Source organism: Megalobrama amblycephala, linkage group LG9 (assembly GCF_018812025.1).
Source record: "Megalobrama amblycephala isolate DHTTF-2021 linkage group LG9, ASM1881202v1, whole genome shotgun sequence".
NCBI classification, from domain to species: domain Eukaryota; kingdom Metazoa; phylum Chordata; class Actinopteri; order Cypriniformes; family Xenocyprididae; genus Megalobrama; species Megalobrama amblycephala.
In genome coordinates this window covers 35,424,462-35,443,439 of record NC_063052.1, presented here as the reverse complement: position 1 = coordinate 35,443,439, position 18,978 = coordinate 35,424,462, and the positions used below count along the sequence as shown (strand labels likewise).

Genomic DNA, 18,978 nt, shown 5'->3' with positions numbered 1-18,978 from the left:
AGCTCTTGTGGCAGGTTGAACTTCCTCATCTGAGTTTGCTAGAGTTTATTAGAGTTTGCTTAAAGTAACTGTGGTGTGTGAACTGGTGAGAAGTTTATCATTTGTGACTACACACTGTAACACTATCCACTGGTTTCACAGACAAGAACAGTTTTCTTTTCAACTGCTTACACACACTTTCAAAACTTTACACACAAATCAAAGAAATCTCTTGCAAAATGAAGCACTGCATTCAAAATATCACAAACACATCTCAAAAGCAAACATTTGTATCATGTTGCAAACACCTTTTCCATAATAACATTCTATTTTTGGATATATCATATACACACAGTTATTCAAAACCTAAAGCTCTTCTTTAATGAGCTCCTAAGTACATTTCTGTACAAGATTGAAAGTAATTGGCAGAGAGATGTTGAAAAATTCATGGTAAACATGAAAGCAAGATTGAAAAAGTGAAAACTGAGTCGAAGGCCGAGAATTAGTGTATGGTTTTGCAGATGTGGTGTGTGGTTCTGGTGTTTGAGTGTCAGGTTTCAGAAAATGTGTGACATGTAAGGATTTTGTGTGTAAGCTGTTGAAAAAAAAAACCTGTAAGCTAGTCCAGAATAAAATGCATGTTTGAGCTATTTTACAGATTTGTGTATAAAGTTTTTTTTTTTTTAAAGATGCAACGTTTTGAAAATGTGTATGTATGTATATATACACACACAGCGGCTTCACAATAGTAACAAATTCAGGTTCTGCTGTAAAGCAATTTTAGGTTCTGCTGTACAATTTTAACAAGCCAATAGTGTCATTATTCAGCTAAAGGCAGTTCAGCATTGATTCAGTTCAGCACTATAACTGTGTAAAATTCATCATTTGTGCATACATAATGAATATACAGTGTATCTGTGCACATACATGTACGTGTGACACAACAACTCCTGTGTGCTCCACTGTACACTGAACAAGCAAAAGATGCAATAGAGTATTTTTTTCACATATTGATGTGTGATATTTTGCATCTTGTGTGTGTGTTTTGTTTTGTTTGTTTTGTGTGTCGAGTTTTGAGAAATAGAACCATAGTTTTAAAAAAAATCTGTGTAAGTATATTAGAAAAACGAATGTGAATGATATTTTATGTGACTTCCTTATTCTGAACAAACTCAAGCAGCACTCAAGTCTCAGCGGACACATCTTCTGTCAGGCTCATGAAATGGATTCAATCTATGAAAATACTGATTTCAGATGACAAATGCTCTGAATTCAAAGGTAAGGCTGGAGAACACTATAAACAATGAATGTGATTTTAACAGTAAAATATTGTAAAAACACTACGAAAAAAAAAAAATGTAAATAGGTTAACAGTAAGTTCCTGTACTATATACAGGGCCCTGGTCATTTCTAGGCTTGATTACTGCAATGCTCTTCTGGCTGGACTATGATGCCTCTACAAATGTGTATCATGAGCCCAAAAGAGCCCACGTCACACCTTCTTCATCTCTCTGCATGAATGCTCGCACTCAAGGCATGTGCACAGATGTACCACAGGCACATCACCCTCTTTATATTAGTATAAACTTCAAAAGGAGCGAAGGCTTGTTGTACCATCACAGAGAGGCTCAAAATCACTCTCCAGAACATTCTCATTCACTGTTCCTTGCTGGTGGAAACCTTCCTGCCTTCATCCGGAATGCTGTTTGTGATCATCTTTTTCGAACTCTGATTCTTCATGTGGCTTTCTCTTTTACCACCTGCATTATTATGTTACACCTTCTGTGGTTGATTATGTAAGTGTTGTGGGTTACAGTATATGTTAAAGGTATAAAACAGTACAAAACATCATTATTATGGTGGTTGTCAGTATATGTTAAAGGTATAAAACAGCTGCCAAAATTATTTTGTAAAAAATACGAAATATTTTCTACAGTGAAGTTATCAATATATATGCATTAGAATTTATATTTCTAAGATTTAGCATGTGTAGTAACCGAGTAAGGTTACTTATGTTCATTCAACAATTACACATTTGGCAGACACGTTTGTTCGAAGAGGCTTACGTGGCATTCAAGGTTTACATTTTATCTGTTAATTCCCTGGGAATCAAACACTGTCATTTACAGTTTTTCTCAATCGATTTTACACATTTCTCCAAACTCGGATCACTGTTCTCAAAACAGTTAACACAGTGATTGAACACTTTGTAATTGTTCTAAACATTTTGTACGTTTTCATTCATTTCACACAAATTGCAAATCATGCGAATAATTTTCTCAAAACTAAGCACAAAGTTCTCAAAAGTTTCATAATAGTTAATACATCCAACCAAAACTTTAATAAATCAGAAAAAAAAAAAAAAAAAAAAAAAAAAACATCACAGCTTTTTTTTTTATTGATTTTACACAATTCACAAACATTTATGTACCATTTGTCCAAACAACAAACAAAACTCTGGAATATGTCATATTATCAAATGCACTTGGTATGTTTTCAGTTAGCCTCAAACTGATATCTGCTTGATTATTGATACACACAACACAGGAAATTCAGTTTTCCTATCCATTTACACATTTATCACAATTGCATTATGTAATAGGGACACTGTAAAAAAAGATTCCGTAGTTTTTACAAAATAATTTTGGCAGCTGTAGTTGTCAGAATAATTTTGTAAAAAATGCAGAAAAACTGTAAACACATTTACAGAACAAACTGTACATTTTACAGTATAAAACTGTAATTTACAAACAAGAAAATTTGAATGTAAACCAATAAATTCAACAATGCACACTACTACTAAAATCTGTTGTGTACCTTTAACATATACTGACAACCACCATAATAATGCAGGTGGTAAAAGAGAAAGCCACATGAAGAATCAGAGTTCATCACAAATAACTTTTCCATGAGTTGAAGTTTATACTAATATTAAGAAGGTGCAGAGAGTCATTCATGCAAATGCAAAACACCATCATGGTAACCCACAACACTTACATAATGCAATAGACATTCATTAAACAACAGAAGGTGTAACATAAAACCCTAATGTACAACTGATAACAAAAACTATTAAGAAACATGTTTATTTAAACAAAATACTTTCAAATGTGGAGAGTCACAAAGGGAATTGTGGAAATATTAGTATACAGTTTTTGACTGTAAATTATACATTGATTTTGTCTTTTTTACTTCTAAAATTGTAACATTTACAGCATTTTACTGTGAAAATTACATAAAATGTCTGGTAAGAGCTTTTACAGTTTTTCCCTGTATATAATATGGGAACTTACTGTTAACCTATTTACATTTTTTCCCGTAGTGTTTTTACAATATTTTACTGTTAAAATCACATTCATCTTTACAGTGGAAAATATAAAAGGGAAAGTATACAGAGAGCAAGAAAATATGCAAGAGAAGAGGAAGGGGTGTAATGAGAAGGAAAGGAAGGGTGGAACATATAGAAGGAGATCATACTGTATATGGGGAGAGAAGAGGAAGTAAAAAAGGAGGATTGGAGAAGAGCTGAGCACAGTGGAAAGAGCAAGAGGAGAAATTGTAAGAAAACATAGTGAATGTAGACAGCAGGGGTGGGAGGAGAGGTGGATTTGAAATGAAATCAGAATTACTCTAATTTAGTGGTTTAGTTGACCTAGGGGGCCCTATCTGAGGGTATGGGGAATTTTCGATTCAGCCCCCAAATTTTATTTTTTGTTTATAAGAAATACAAGATGAAATACTTTGGCATAATGTTATGTTTGAATATTTATATAAACAAATTTTTATAAATATCTGTAGTTTCAAAGTTGTTGACATAATTGAAAAACTTTGCTCTGCAATTTGTATATTCTCAAATGTCAGGTGGCACAAGTGAAAATATTTTATTATCAACTGACAAGGTAATAACGTTAAACTTGATACTGTAATCCAACATCCATAGGACCCAGTAGATCATTGTGGTAGAGTGAAAAGGGTTGTAGATATCTCTCAAATACTGATAAAAACAGCTAATTTCATGTATGGGTAGATATATATTTACAAATATTTGATTGTACCACCTGACAAAAAAGGTAAAAAAAAAAAAAAATTAAATACTTCAAAATGTTATGTTACAACTAAAACTTGTTAAAACTTGTTATGTAACAACTAAAACTTGTTTAATGAATCAATTGTTCATGACTCAAAAATATGCATTACACAGTTTCAAAGATTTTTTAAAAATACCATTTTGAAGCTATAGATCAAAGACCCATAAGAAAACCTGTTGGAAAAACATTACAATGATGTGTATTTTCCTATTATTTGATCCACAGCTGAAAATGTTCAAAATACCCTAGTAGATGTTGGTATTTACTTTTAATAAATGCATTATGGTGTTTTATTGTGCAGAAAGTTGAAGTTTGGAAAGAGTTGTTTAGATCACTGTGTTAACTGTTTTGAGAGCAGTACATTACTTTGGAAAATTGTAAATTGATAAAAAACTGTAAATAAAAAAGCACTTTCTTCCCTATAGCTAAGACAGATATGATGAACCAACACCAAGCTCATGGATTCAGAAAGAAGAAAGAGTTCACATACAGTATTAAATTAAATATAATATTTGGATAAAAGCATCTGCCAAAAGCATAAATATAAATATCTTTATTGCCAGGTATGTTTGTACTTCCACAGTACAAATAGAATGACAGTGTAGCACAGATAATAAAAATAAAGTAAATAGGAAATAATATACAAAAAATATATATAAAAAAAAATACACAGCATACAAAAAATAGACAGTATGTACAGTATGTACAAATGCAAGGAAATGTAAATAAGAAGTTCCTGTTCCTGTGCCTGGGCGTTGTGGTGCTGACCAGACAGCAACAGTTCAAAGAGGAAGTGGCATGGGTGTGAAGGGTTCAGAATTATTTTGCCAGCTCTTTTACTCAATCTGGATGATACAGTTCTTGGAGAGTGAGGAGGGGTGTACCAGTGTGTGAAGTTTATCATTTGACTTCCTGTGACTACACACTATAATAGTATCCCACGGTTTCACAAGGTTTACAGTTTTTTTTTTCAACTGCTTACATTTTCAAAACTCTTTTTTTTTTTCAAAACTTTACTCACAAATCCAAGAATTGCACACACAAAATGTAAAATGCTTCACATCTCTTGCAAAATGAAACACTGCTTTAAAATATCACAAACATCTCAAAAGCAAACATGCCTTACATTGCAAATACATTTGCCATAATATTCTATTTTTGGATATATCATATACACACAGTTATTGTGTTAAATAGAGAATTGTGTGTTGTGTTTTGCAAAAAGTGTTTTATGAAATTGAAAACAAAGTCAAAGGCTGAGAATTAATGTATGGTTTTGCAGATTTGGTGTGTGGTTCTGCTGTGTGGTTTCAGAAAATGTGTGACAAGTAAGGATTTTGTGTGTAAGCTGTTGAAAAAAAAACTGTAACTGAAAATTTGAAATGAGTTCTAGAATACATTATTAAAATGTCTGGTTGGGTCAATGTGTTGAAATTTATTCTGTTAAAAAAGTATTTTACAGAAATAAACCCAGTGTAAATTCAGGAATAGTTCCAGACAGAAATGCTGCAATGATTCAAGGGTTCAGAAATAATTTCCTTTTTCTCATCAAATTTCTAACCACAGGTAATTTCACTGAAGAACTGGAAAGCGAGAGGAAAGTCAGTCCCTCTAAAGGGACTAAAGCTCTTCTGATTCTTCTGGGTTTGACGCTCGTTTTTGCTCTCGGGGGTCTCTGCACTTTCTGGATGCTTTGTGAGTATAACCGATATAGATATTTGCTTTGTTCAAAGTGCATTGACTGAGTTACTGTAAATATTTCTACTTCATATCAGTGTAGTAGCTTCATTACAACTTGCAATGCAATTTTTAGTAGCTTTTTATTGGTAAACAAAGCTGTTTTCAAGTATTGTCAAACAAGCCTCCATATTGAAGGTGTAAACTCATATTAACTAAGCCTGAAAACGTCTCGGTTACATATGTAAATCTTCAGGAGAGAGTATGGCCTAAAATAATAAACAAGAGAAGCTAACTAAGATTTAGAGCTACCTACCCTGCATAAAAACATAGATGAAAATCAACAACATAAACTTCCCTGAGCTTCCTCTCTAACCAAAAACAGGAGAAAATATTACACACAAAATAAAAAGGTACTCTTCCCGTACATTTCCCACTTAACCATAAACAAGTAAATGGAGGTAATAAGAAGTGATACAATACCTTTTAGTTATCAACAGAGAGCAAAGTAATTTCACAATACCTTTTAGTTATCAACAGAGAACAAAGTCAATACCTAATTTTAAAATACCTTTTAGTTACCCACAGGTAAAAAAAAAAAAAAAACATTCATCAAAAATCAACATTAGAAGGGTACAATACCTTTTAATTACCCTCACAATTAAACTGGTGGGCAAACTGGTGATGGGACGGTTGATACCGGGGTTCCGATGCTCCGACGCAGTTTTCAAAGCACTATAGTATCACACACTGTACCAATGCTTGTATCGAAATGACAATAACACGTGATTGATAATAATAATAATAATAATAATAATAATTCCTTACATTTATATAGCGCTTTACATATTGAAGGGGGAATCTCCTCAACCACCACCAATGTGCAGCATCCACCTGGATGATGCGACGGCAGCCATATTGCGCCAGAACGCCCACCACACACCAGCTGATTGGTGGAGAGGAGACAGAGTGATGAAGCCAATCAGTGTATGGGGATGATTAGGAGGCCATGATGGACAGAGGCCAATGGGCAAATTTGGCCAGGATGTCGGGGTTACACCCCTGCTCTTTTCGAATGACATCCTGAGATTTTTAACAACCACAGAGAGTCAGGACCTCGATTTAACATCTCATCCGAAGGACGGTGCTTTTTGACAGTATAGTGTCCCCATCACTATACTGGGGTGTTAGGACCCACACAGACCACAGGGTGAGCACCCCCTGCTGGCCTCACTAGTTTTCCCAGGAGGTCTCCCATCCATTGATTGATGACGTTTGATGCTTCAAACGATCCAACCATCTCCATTGACATTATATATATAGAGGGGAACGTATTCGGTGACAGGTGAAATAATTCTTTGACATGGCTAAAAATAATTCATGTTTTTTTTCCCTTGGTTTAGCATAACCTGTCGCCGATTACGTTCCCCTCTAATGTATTTCTTATAGTAATATGACCGTCTGGCTGACCGAGTCCAGCTCCATACCGAGATAAGAGATCCTATGCACAGGGGAGATTTTGCTCTTGCCCAGGTTGAACCAAAGTTCCAACTGGCTGATGTGATGGAGCACCATGTCCCTGTGTTCGCACACCTGATCTGCTGGGCCAGTATTAGCCAGTCATCGAGATATTTGAGAACACGAACGCCACATTCTCTGCAAAGAACAATGGCAGCCTCTCCAACTTTTATAAAGACACTAGGCAACAGAGACAGCCTGAAGGGGAGGACCATGTACTGATGTGCTTGACTCTGGAACGTTCTGTGACGAGGAAGGATTAAGACATCAAAGTATATGTCCTTCAGGTTGATCACTTCAAACCAATCTTGGGGATAGATGCATTCGAAAACGCGTTTCTGCATCAACAATTTGAACGGAAGCTTGTGCAAGGCCCGTTTCAAAACTTGCAGGTCTAAGATTTGTCTTAAACCACTGCCTTTCTTGTGTACAGTGAAGTAAGGGCTGTAAAAAACTGACTACATATCGGCTGGAGGGACCGGCATGATTGCAACCTTCACCAGTAGGACTGTGTTCTACACTCATAAGACAGGGGCGACGATATTACGCACCGAAGATATTTTGCCTCTGCCACAAGCAGGCGGAGTTGCTTCAGCTGGTGACTGGGTGGAGGCAACAGCTGATCGCCAGGGCAGGATGTGATTTATACCCTCCGTCTGCTTTTGTGCAGCTAAGAACTGCTGGACAAACTTCTCAACTGCGTCACCAAAAAGGCCGGCCTCAGAGATATTAGCGTAGAAGTACCGATCCTTGTCGGGCTCATGCATATCTGCCAGGTTCAGCCAGAGATGGCGTTCCTGGACCACTAATCTGGACATCGCTTAACCCAGGGAGCGCACAGTGACTTTCGTCACTCTTAAGGTGAGGTCCCTCACTGCATGCAGTTCCTGCAAAACCCCTGGGTTGAAACTTCCCTTGTGCAGTTCATTTAGCGCTATGGCCTTATAGACCTGCAGGAGCGCTATGGCATGCAGGGCAGAGGCAGCTTCCTCACAGGCTCTGTAAGTCTTTCCCACCAGGGATGTGCCAAAAAAGGTGCCATCAATGATCTTGTGTCCTCGTCATGCAATTCTGGGAGGAAAGTAACCAATTGTCCAACCTCGGCCGTTTGGGACACAGTGGAGGATCGACATCCGGCAGAGCGCCAAAGGAAACGACTGGCACAGCATGTGACGGCCAGCATGAATGAATGTAGTGCAGTCCACTGCGTGCTCGCAGCTCATTGAAGGTGCAGCACCGCCTGCAGGAACACTACCCGCAGTGTTCATTCTCAAAACAGTGAGATAGATGTGAAAACAGCTGTTGGATTAGCTCAGAGAACAGCAGTCCTCGCTGCACAGCACTAAAACGAACTGTGGTGTTCGTATGACACGAACACCACAGATGAAGAGGCTTTCCCCGAAGAACTGACTCATTTTGTAGATTCTCAGCAGAAGCAGGTTAGTAGAACCGTTCAGCTCCAAAGCGAAATGCAAAGATGCGAAGCACCTGTTCCTCATTGTATACTCGCGCTGCGAGGCGGAGCAACAGATGCAAAAATCGTATGGCAATTTGTTTCGTTTATTTAGACTTGAAGTGGATTGGTCTCTCAAGCGATCCCCCAATTCGTTGGTTCAGTTCTGACGCAAAGTCAAATGTGACCAACTGAAAGGGAAGTTATTTTGCAAACTCCATTCAAACTCTGATTGTAGATCATTTTAGTCTTAAGTGTGCATGGTATGGACTTTCCTAAAAAAAATATTTCCCACTGTTGCTTTTGTCTTAATCAGATAATAATAAGCATGCCGATTTCGAATCACTGAAAGAGCAGAACATAATGGTTTCAAAACAACTTGCAGCTCAAATGATCAACAGCACAGGTGAGAAAACAGTACAAGTTTCATAAACAGTAGAGCACAGACATGTTTGTTACCAGTGTTGAGTGTTCACTGAACTGACCATGTGAGTAACTTTATCTGCATGTTTCTCCCATTTTCTTCAAGTTATGAAAAGAGAACAAGATGAACTTAGAACCAACTACACCAGAGTTAAAGAACAGCTTCAACTTCATGATGGTGAGTTGGCTTTTATTTGACATTTTCATTAATTATTTTGAGCATTTTAAAATGCCATAGACTTCAGTTCTGACTTCAGTTTTCTAAATGGCTTCTAGTTTTTCCTTTATTATTTAATGGTCTTTTCATCAGGATTGAAGAAAGAGTTTAAACGGACAAATACATGCAAAAATATGACAAAATGTCTGTCTTGGGGACTTTTTAACTCTTCAGCTCTGTTGGGGGGGGGGGGGTAATTAGGCATATCTAAATTTAAAAGAGGGCCTACCCACATACATTGGAATAAATGTATGTAAATGGTCTAATTTTACAGAAAATACTCTAAATTTGAACACACTGCTGGAATATTGTATGCATTTTATTTTGTTTTGTTTTTTTCACAATTTTGTGATAAACACAGATAAATAGTCAGATGTTGATAGTTTTTTATTGATTTTTTTTATTTTTATTTGAGAGTCTGTAATTTAGTCCCTGAAGATGTGATCTTCTGTTGATTCCACTAGGTGGCAGTAAACAGGGAAAAAATAATCTACTTGATATCTCCTTCTTAAACAAAAGTTATTGAGATTTAACTGAAAGGAGGCATTGGTGTCTCCAAGTGTACTTTTGCCATTTCCATTTTTGATTTCTGAAAGAATTGGGAATACCTGAATTTAAAAGAGCACCCTACTCATATTTGGAGTAAATGGGTAAAAAAGGTCTAATATTACAGAAAACTCTCTAAATTTGAACACAGTGGTAGAATATTGCATATTTAGGGGCCAAGCACTGAAGGTACGGATACACCTATTGTAATCGTTGCCGTTTCTATTCTTCTTCTTCTTCCATTTATGCTCTGGGAGTCTATGGCAGCCCATAGAACTGCTTGCGGGAAAGTTGTGAAATCTATTGTAATTGTTACCGTTTCTATTCTTCTTCTTCTTCCGTTTATGCTCTGGGAGTCTATGGCAGCCCATAGAACTGATTGCGGGAAAGTTGTGAAATAATCTATTGTAATTGTTGCCGTTTCTATTCTTCTTCTTCTTCCGTTTATGCTCTGGGAGTCTATGGCAGCCCATAGAACTGCTTGCGGGAAAGTTGTGAAATTTGGCACACTGACAGAGGTCAGTCCCAACATTAACCACAGCAATTTTGGAGTCTCTAAATCAATCCTTCTAGTGCCATCAACTGTTAAAATTTTCACTCATGTTTATGTTAGTAACGTTTAAACTGTAAGGGCTAGAAACAAAATTCTTTTTCCTCTGGTTCCTTGGCTTAAGATGATTTGACTAAACCCCATGACATCATTTCCGTCATGAAAATATGTCCGCCATTTAGAAATTTCTAAAAAACCTACTTTTTCGGACTCCTCCTAGGACATTGCTTTGATTTTCACAAAAGATCATCTTCAGACCATATCGACAAAAAGTTATGGAATTCAAGTCAGTTCACCCCCCTCACAGTTGTCATGAAGGGCAAAATTAGCTATAGAGACCAAAACCACCAATTTCTACCAGGCTATAAATGTGTTTTTTCTGCTGTAAAGTTGGGCACTTTAACATAGGGCTCAATGAGATTCTGCTCTCTTTTGGAGCCTGTCTCTAGCGCCCAGTCGATGAATTGCAGTTCTTACTTCCATATTGGCTTCTAGAGAAACTGGAGGTTGTCGCTTGGAACAAATATGTGCAACAATACAAATATGCATGCAACACATGATATGAAATGCACAAAAAATGTGTACTTACTCAAAATCAGGATCTTCTCCAACATTGTGAAGCAGTTTTTCTGATCGTGTCAAAGCTAGTGTGGCTGCAAGATTCAGTCACTCAGATGATCACGCTCCTCCAAAAATTGACTTCACACCAAAAAACACCTCTCGTGAAGCCATTGTGCAAAGACAAATTGTTCCAACCAGTTCCAACGCAATAATTTGAAAAAACAACAACAAAAAAAAAACTGTCCAATCTCTCTAACTAGCCTAAACCTGTAACTCAACTGCTCGTCCTGCAGGGTGCCACCTTCAAACTGCGCTCAGTGGCCCCGCCTCCGCAGCTTTAGAAAGGGAGAACTTGGGCTCTGAATGGTCTAGAAGCTTGATCGACATGTCTATAGAGAGCTACGATCGTGAGTTTTATTCACGTAGGACACAATGCATGTGTCACAGAGTCAACAACATCAACAGCACCAGACCTCTACACTCCACCCACTTGTTCCCAGTCACCACAGTACTAATCACCATCACCTGTCACCAATCTATGGAACGCGAACGGGGCCAAATGTCTTTAAACGAAACGCGTGACTTTTGACCGTGTCAACACGCACTGTTTGTCTGCGTCAACACACACAGCAGCCAATGAAATTGTTGTATTTGAGACTATATTTGCATATGTGACGCGATGGTATGTATGGCCTGGTTGGTATATACGTATACAAACATCAGATGTCATGTTTATTCATGAAGGATGTCGTAATGGTATGCTGGTATGCACGTATACAAAGATCGAGGGAACATTGGTACGTTTTGTGTGTGATGTCAGCCTTATGTCATGATTTGTCATGCCCTTTTAAGTTGTCCTGCGTTCTTTCTCCGACCTCAAGCCAACTGAGATGCTATGGCAAAACCAAAAGATGGATGCAATCGAGACAACACAGAAATACTGATCAAATGAAACAAAGTTGTGAGAAGTGATGGTCCAAAATTGGTAGAAACCCTTAAAGGCAGCTATTAAAAAAATTGTGATAGAGGATTTTCTGAGGATCAACAGTTAATAAATGCAGTGGTTCACTTTATTTTACCACCCTGCACTGTGAATGATTTCTAAATGGCTATTAATCATAAATGTGTGTTTGTCTGTAATTGTAATTTAAATTGAGCTCACACCACATTTTATGAATTATCAATGCAGATTTTCAAGAGGTGGTTTCCTGGACAGGGTTTAAATTATGCCAAGAGTAGGCCTTAATGAATAGTTAATCGTGGGTTAAAAAATTGCTGTCTGGAACAAAGATTAAGCACAGATTACTAACACCTGGGGCCTCATTTATAAAACTTTGCATAGATTTCATCCTAAAAGTGTACGTACGCGCAAAAGCTAGATTCTGCGTACGCACAAAAAAAATCTGATTTATAAAACCATGCGTACGTCAGATCCTGCGCACAAATCCCTTTATAAATCCCAGTCAGCGGAAGATTGTGCGTACGTGCATCTCCACCCTGTCTCCTCCCCGAAATCACCATATATGGAGCTTACGACGCCTAGTTTTACTATGCATAACCTCATCTGCATATCATTTCCATACATGTTCCCATCCACGTGACATCCACGGTTAACACCGTCAAAGGTACAAGACATTGGAAAATATTAGATATGGACTATAAATGCAATTTGTGCCACACATTATGTTGATAAAGATAATCCAATATCCTCTTTGTTTTAGAACAAATATATCAAAATATCCATAAAAACAAAATTGTATAAAATACTAGATAAAGGTTTTAGAATAGAGATGATTCATTCATTTCCACTGGCCAGATAGTATTTGAATAGTTTTAAACAATTCAAATCAAATTTATGCAGTTTTGCTGATAAGGTGAACATATCTTTTAGGAAGTTTATAGGCTATTATTTATAGTCACTTATTTATTGCAGTGTAAATACAATTGTCTGAAACGGCTCGTCACTGACAAAGTATTTTTAAAAGAAAACATGCAAATCTTACCGTTTTCCTCAAATGATATCCTTCAAATGGTAATTATTTGAAGATCCTTCACACGAACACCTCCTGCAGCTGTGGTTGTACAGTAAGATATTATTGGACCTATTCAAACTGGACAACGGACCGTTCGACCACCGAATCCAGCAGTGTCTTCCATAATATCTAAGTTAAGTGTGCATCACTGATCGTCATTCTCGAAAAAATATTTTGTCATAACATCTGCAGTTTAGTTTAAAGAGGAATTATTGTGCTTCCAGCGCTCCTCGTTGTCATTAAAACAGTGTGTCACTGGAAAAGTGATCGAAAGTAGCACATCTACTATCTCAATTCATATCACTTTTGTCTCCCCTGGGGGGGAGCATCCATTATGATGATATCCCACTGAGCAAATTACGTCCAGGAGACGTCTTTTTGAGGTCTTGTCTCAGGTTGAAAAGACGTCCACTGGGGGGCCAGAATGAAAGTTTTTATGACGTCTTTTTTTGACGTCTTCTGGACATCCGATATAGACGAACACGCAGAATCACCAAAGGAGAAAAATCACAATTTTTAAGCCACCATCGTGGAGATGAGTGTTTGCTTTAGTTGGGCTCTTGACCCTTGACTTCTTAATATTAGAGTTTGTTTGGGCTGCTGTAACTGAGTCATAACAGCCAAACAAGTAAAGAGAAATGATCAGGTGTTGGTTATGTTTCACATAATCATTATTTGACCTGAATCACTGAACTCATTTAGAGCCCAAACTCTGAGTTAGATTTACATTATTGATTACAGCATCACTGTGATTCTACAGCACAAGATCAGCTTTATCAATATAATATAAAGGATTTCACATGATTAAAAAAAAAATTTCTCTTAGGCACACACAGACATCAAGAATCAGCCTGTGAATCTCAATGACGGTGACAAGCAACATATTCTGATCAACAGATCAACTCTGAACATTAGAAAACAAGCTACTAAAAAGTCACATAAACAGAACAAAATAAAATATGAGAATAAAGGAAATTACTAAGACAATTCAGCTCATAATTTATTCATGCAGCAATGCATGATGGGAGCCATGGATGAATTTTGATTGGTGGCTCCCAGAATGCACTGCAACATGCTTTTTGATGGTCACCACTGTTGAGATTCACGGGCTGATTCTTGATGTCTGTGTGTGCCTAAAATGAATACTTTTTTTTTGTTCAACACACCTTTTCTGAAATCATTTGAATCATATTGTAAAAGCTGATCTTGTGCTGTAGAATCACAGTGCTGCTGTAATCAATAATGTAAATCTAACTCAGAGACTGGGCTCTTCATGAGTTCAGTGATTCAGGTCAATTAATGGTTATGTGAGACCATAACCAATACCTGATCATTTCTCTTTACTTGTCTGGCTGTTATGACTCAGTTAACTGCCCAAACAAACTCTAATATTAATAAGGCAAGGGTCAAGAGCCCAACTAAAGCAAACACTCATCTCCACGATGGTGGCTTAAAAATTGTGATTTTTCTCCTTTGGTGATTCTGCGTGTTCGTCTATATCGGATGTCCAGAAGACGTCAAAAAAAGACGTCATAAAAACTTTCATTCTGGCCCCTCAGTGGACGTCTTTTCAACCTGAGACAAGACCTCAAAAAGACGTCTTCTGGACGTAATTTGCTCAGTGGGATGTTATATACGCACATACCTTTTTATAGCCCATTCATTAAAAAAAAAATAGTAAATTCAAAGTATTTGCACCTGGTTAAGAATGCTGATAATGATAATTCAGGTTGATGCAATTTGATTTATTGAGTGATGTAATAGGATAATTTAGAAGTTTTTCATTTTAAATATTTATTGCTATTTGGGCCAGTTGGTGTCGCCAAAACACATACTCTTCTAAAAGAGTGCGTACGCACGGTCAAGAGCATCCTTACGGTGCGCACTTATTTACGCCAAGTTTATTTTTTATAAATCCCGATATGTGCGTGGAAAAATGCGTACGCATATTTCTATGCCCATTTTGTGCGTACGCAATGTTTATACATCAGGCCCCTGGACTATGAGTCCTGAACTAAAATAAACAGGATTCATTTACAGTTTTATCTAATTGCTTACACAGAATTTCTGAAAATATGGCTCCATTTCTTGTAACTCTACACACAAATCACACAACATGCAAAACATCAGACATCTCTTGCAAAAGCAACACTTTGTGCAAAACTATTTTAACTCTTCCAAAAATGTTGTTTTTGAGTATAACTACACACAAATATGCACAACTGAGGAATTTTACAGTTGAACTGAAATCAACTGAACTGAATCAACACTGAAGTCACTTGAGCTGAATATTGACACTATATTGGCTTGTTAGAGCCGCTTTGCAGCAGAATTTGTTTTGAATTTGTTACTGAAGCTACTATGAAACAATATATATTGTAGCTTGTATGCATATTCTTTCTTTCTCAAACCTGAGTTTTGATTTCTAAGTGATCAATTTATGTATAAGTGTTTTCACACATGATCATTGGCTGTATAGGTCATCATTAAATGGCAATACACCACCCCCAACAAAAAAAGGTTTTGAATGACATATCTAATGTAGAGAACTGTGTTTAGAGTTTTGCAAAAAGGTTGTTTTTCAATTGCAAACTGTGTGTAAAGCATATAATGTGCTTGTAGTTTTGCAGACTTGGTCTTAAGATTCTGTACATGAGTGAATGGTTTCAGTAAATGAGCCTCAAGTCACACTTTTAGTGTCTAAGCAATTTGAAAAAACTGTACAGAGGTCGCCTATATGGAATGAACCAAGAAAATCTTAAAATTGCATGGGACCGAGAAGCATAAATGGCAGCAAAAAAGACTGCCATAAAAAACCCCAAAAGACAATTATTTTAATGCAAAAAATAAATAAAAAAAATTCACACATCAGTTTCAGTTTCAGTTTGTTAGTAATCTGTACTTAATCTGTGTTTCAGAAAGCCATTTTATTTTTAAAAACACGATTAAGCAGATTAAGGCCTACTCCTGTCTTAATTTAAACCCTGTAAACTGCCCTCAAAGGTTTCACAAAGTTATTCTTGTCTCTATAACTTATGGATTCCTAAAGACATGTTTATGGGTAAATAAAATATTAATAATACAAATAAAATGAATATCAAAACATATTTTAAATATAATGAAGTCATTTTATTATAGAACTCATCAGCCTGCAGCAGCCAATATGATGTTCCTGGAAACAAAACAGAGACAGAACAGTATAAACAAACTATACAACCAACTAAACACCAAATTACAAAAACATTATTAGGCTATGTGAAAGTGAATAAAGTTCACTTTGTTCACTGTGTGTGTGTGTGTTCAGTTATAAATATGTGGTGTGTAAATTAGCCTTCATACACTTAGAAATTATATATAGCCTAACTTTAAAAAACAAACAATAACCCATATAGATAAATGATAATAATTGTATAATATTGAGAATTTAGCCTACTTAATATACATTGTAACATAAGGCTACTTTACGCTAGCACAGTAGTCAGTTAAGCAATTAATTAATATTTTATATTAATATGTATGTAGCCTAGGCTACATCTAAAGGTAAGTCTGCTTTAAAAAAAATAAAAAATAAAATAATAATAATATATATATATATATATATATATATATATATATATATATATATATATAAAACACTTCGACATGTACAGAATGTGCACGTTAAGAAACACGTTCAAATTTGTCATCTTAACATGGTAAAACTGTGTGTCTTTACATGTACTAAAGTAACGCGACGACAACTGACGCCTTAACACGACCAGAATGTGCATGTCTACACATACAAAAGAAACACATAAAAAATTGCCGCGTTAACGCGAACAAACAGTGCGTGTTGACACGGTCAAAAGTCACGCGTTTCGTTTAAAGACATTTGGCCCCGTTCGCGTTCCATACCAATCACCACAGATCATCACCCAGCACTATAGAGGGTATGCACGTGACGTCACAGTCGACCGTTACGACTGCGGTCACGCCCACTGAGTGGCAAAAGACTGAAGGGGCTCGCACACCGACGCGAAGCTCAGCACCACGTCTTTCAAATTCAAACGCATTGTTTTCTATGAGTGTACACACACCAGCGGCGACATTCGGCGCCTGTCCGCGGCGCCCAGCTACAACTCAAAAAACAATAGAAAACAATGCGTTCGAATTTGAAAGACATGTCACTGCGCAGCGCGGCACTGAGCTTCGCGTCCGGTGTGCGAGCCCCTTGAGCGGCAGCATTGGTTTTCAGCGTGAATGTCGCGAAAAACGGAAATGGGAAAGAGCTTTGTGATTGACTGTACAAATAGCTTTGACACACAACCTGAGGTATTTAAAAACTCCAGAAAGCAACAGGGAAAAAAGCAAATGGATCACTGCAATTCACAGAAACAGCTCGACTCCAGGCAGAGAAACATGGATTTGCAGTTATCATTTTGTGTCAAATTGTTAGATTTTGACGTAAAATCATACCATATATTGTATTGTTATATATTATTGTAACGAGGCGGGACTCAGGCAGGGATCCATCTGCAAGCTTTTATTTACAGTGAGCATAGTCGTACAGGCTGGGTCGATCAGGGGCAAACAGGAACAGCAAGGGACAGGCAGAGTCGTGGTCAGAGTACAGGCGGTAGATCGAGGACATGCAGGCGGATATCATTCACAGAACAGTATACAAGGCAAGGGTCAGGACAGGCAGCAACGGGTCAATAAACAGGAACAGACAGGAACGGGAACAGACAGGCAGGCAGACAGGCAGACAGGCAGACAGGCAGACAGGCAGACAGGCAGGCAGGCAGACAGGCAGGCAGACAGGCAGGCAGACAGGCAGAGACAGGGAAATAACACTCAGAATTGTCACAAGGAATCAAGACTTTGCGGTGAGGTGGTGTGTGTGCAGAGTTGGGTAATCCAGGGGCCAAAGAGTAAAAGTCCTGCCATATTTTTATTCCACCCACTGAAGCATTAATGAGATAAATAAGTGATTAATTGAGTGATGATTGAGTATTATTGAAGACACCTGATGATAACAAGCAGAATCACCAAAGGAGAAAATCACAATTTTTAAGTTACCATCATCGAGGTCAGGGTTTGTTTTAGTTGAGCTCTTGACCCTTGACTTTTTAATATTAGGTTTTATTTGGGCAGTTTTAACTGCATTAAAACCAACCAGACAAGCAAAGTTAAAAGATGATCAGGTGATGTTGGTTATGTTTTCACATAATCATTTTTTGATCTGAATCACTGAACTCATTTAGAGCCCAATCTCTGAGTTAGATTTACATTATTGATTACAGCAGCACTGTGATTCTACAGCACAAGATCAGCTTTATCAATACAGATATTTCTTTTAAAAAGTTGTCCTTATCACAAAAAAAAATAAATATATATACATTTTAGGCACACACACACACAGACATCAAGAATCAGCCTGTGAATCTCAATGACGGTGACAAGCAACATATTGTGATCAACAGATCAACTCTGAACATTAGAAAACAAGCTACTAAAAAGTCACAGAAAAACAGCAAAATTTTAATAGTGAGAATAAAGAAAATTACTAAGACAATTCAGCTCATAATTTATTCATGCAGCAATGCATGATGGGAGCCATGGATGAATTTTGATTGGTGGCACCCAGAATGCATTGCAACATGCTTTATGATGGGCACCACTGTTGAGATTCACAGGCTGATTCTTGATGTCTGTGTGTTTAAATGAGCTCTGTTTTTTTTTTTTTAAATCAGAACTCTAAAAAAAACAAAAAATTGTATTGATAAAGCTGTTCTTGTGCTGTAGAATCACAGTGCTGCTGTAATCAATAATGTAAATCTAACTCAGAGATTGGGCTCTAAATGAGTTCAGTGATTCAGTTCAAATAATGATTATGTAAAAACATAACCAACACCACCTGATTACCTTTTAACTTTTCTTGTCTGATTGGTTTT

At 37.0% G+C, this 18,978-nt stretch overlaps 1 protein-coding gene across 7 annotated transcripts in view; it reads left to right on the top strand.

The window, feature by feature from the left end:
• Positions 1 to 18,978, top strand: part of LOC125276142 (E3 ubiquitin-protein ligase TRIM21-like) — a 98,723-nt gene that overhangs the window by 65,994 nt on the left and 13,751 nt on the right. For 4 of the 7 annotated variants that reach the window (XM_048203633.1, XM_048203634.1, XM_048203632.1 and 1 more), the window contains one exon: positions 9,245 to 9,316. In XM_048203633.1, coding sequence (XP_048059590.1) covers positions 9,245 to 9,316 — 72 coding nt within the window. Of the gene's footprint in view, positions 1 to 5,633; positions 5,763 to 9,031; positions 9,122 to 9,244; positions 9,317 to 18,978 lie in introns of all 7 variants that reach the window. The other 3 variants (XM_048203637.1, XM_048203638.1, XM_048203636.1) reach the window with 1 other exon arrangement.